General features: G+C 37.2%; 1 protein-coding gene across 1 annotated transcript; it reads right to left on the bottom strand.

The window, feature by feature from the left end:
- Positions 1-298: 298 nt before the first annotated feature.
- Positions 299-1,454, bottom strand: LOC106393375. The gene is made up of 4 exons (XM_022696044.2): positions 1,346-1,454; positions 851-1,264; positions 677-761; positions 299-599 (listed from the first exon to the last, which is right to left on the bottom strand). The coding sequence occupies exons 1-4, from the start codon at positions 1,452-1,454 to the stop codon at positions 299-301; spliced, it is 909 nt and encodes a 302-aa protein (XP_022551765.2).
- Between the last annotated feature and the right edge of the window lie 360 nt (positions 1,455-1,814).

Here is a 1,814-nt window from a genome sequence, read left to right as displayed (position 1 = left end):
ATTTGGTCTATTTTTTAAAAGTAGCAACTATTATGTTAGTTTCTATAATTAGGTAGCACATATTGAAACAGACTGTTAAATTTATATTTATAACTGTAATATAGTATATATAATAATTCTATATGAAATATTTCAAAAATCATAAACCTAGGAGTTTCATTCGGTGCACTATAATAATGATCCGTAAAGTGATTTAAGATCTTATGAATTACTGATTACTTGGAGTTGTGTTCAAATTCTCTTTTAATACATCAATTTCTGAATAAAAGGTAAGTAGGTATTAGAATGATTCCTAACTTTAAGCATTTGAGTTAATACAGTGATATACAATTGTGATTTCTTGTGCATCTGTAACTTTTGCATTTAGCGGAATTCCAAGCAAGTTAGGTCCAGCAGGCCCTGTGATATCAATCAGTTTCCCCAAGTGTAGCCAGTTATCATGCCAGAAGAACGTATCAAGACCATCTTTTACCTCAATACGGAGGAACTGACAAGCAATGTCACGGAGCTTAAGTAACTTTCGCCAGATCCAAGAACCATTTCCCATTTCCAAACTGTCCAAAACAATTTTCCCCGTAGCAGATACCACTTGATCCAAGCTACCCACAAAGAACCCGCTAGTCTAAAGATTCTCCATATCAGATTTAAAGCAAAAACTCGGGCAGTATCCATGAACCTCCGCAGCCCTAATCCGCCTTCTGATTTGGGAGAGCATGCAGTCTCCCATGCTACTTTAGCCTTTTGTTTATCATGGGGAAATCCTGACCAGAGGAAAGCATTGCACATACTTTCTATCTCATCATAACAACTCTTCGGCAGAATGAAAACCGAGCTCCAAAAGTTAACGAACTGGTGATCACAGTTTTAATCAGCTGCAGTCTACCAGCGTAAGACAGAGATTTATGGGACCAGAGTAGAAACTCATTCTGAATCCTGTTAAGAAGAGGCTCGTAGTCAAGTCTGGTAAGGGCTTTGGTAGTCAAAGTCAGCCCAAGGTAGCGTATGGGGAGAGTGCCACTCTGAATCCCCACCCTGTGATCCGTTACAACCAGTTGGTTTGCTTCTTCACCTGCTGAAAAGAGAGTAGACTTGGAAGGATTTATATGTAACCCTGACGTTGATGCAAAGTCCTTGAAGACCTCCAACACTCCAAATAGGGAAGCTGAGGTCCCATCTGTAAAGACCAGGATGTCATCAGCAAAGCTTAGATGGGTGAGCTTTACCTCTTGACAGCGAGTGTGATATCCAAACTTTCCTTCTTCAGCTGCTCAGTTTAACAGCTGAGATAACACACTGTTCAAGATGACATATAAGTAAGGAGAGAGGGAGCAGCCCTGTCGAATACCCCTTGCGCTTGTGAAGAATCCTTCTAGTGCCCCATTTACAGCCACTGAAAAACTAGCGTTAAAAATGCAGAGATAAATCCAATGAATGAATATATCCGGTAGAGCCATCGCCTTGAGAACATTGACAATAAAAAAACCATTTGACTGTATCTAACGCCTTGGATATGTCGAACTTGATAATCCAATCAGTTTTAGTTTGTGTTTAGTATTTTGAAATTTATGTTCGGTTCTTTGAATCCAGATGTTTTATCCAAACTTACTTTTTTCTACTAGAATAAAGAAAAATAAAATAAATGTAAAATAAATATTCTCGGTTTATTTAACATACATAATTATTGGCCTATACTTTAAAAATACCAATAAAAATGGTTAAGAATCGTGTCAATATTTTTTGGGCATGTTGCAAAATTGACATAGTATAAAACTAATAACATGTATTTTCTTATAATGTGATTTCTTCGTTAAGCA

This window comes from Brassica napus, chromosome A2 (assembly GCF_020379485.1).
Source record: "Brassica napus cultivar Da-Ae chromosome A2, Da-Ae, whole genome shotgun sequence".
In the NCBI taxonomy this organism is placed as follows: domain Eukaryota; kingdom Viridiplantae; phylum Streptophyta; class Magnoliopsida; order Brassicales; family Brassicaceae; genus Brassica; species Brassica napus.
Note: the sequence above shows the minus strand (reverse complement) of the source record. Positions and strands in the feature narration are given on the sequence as shown.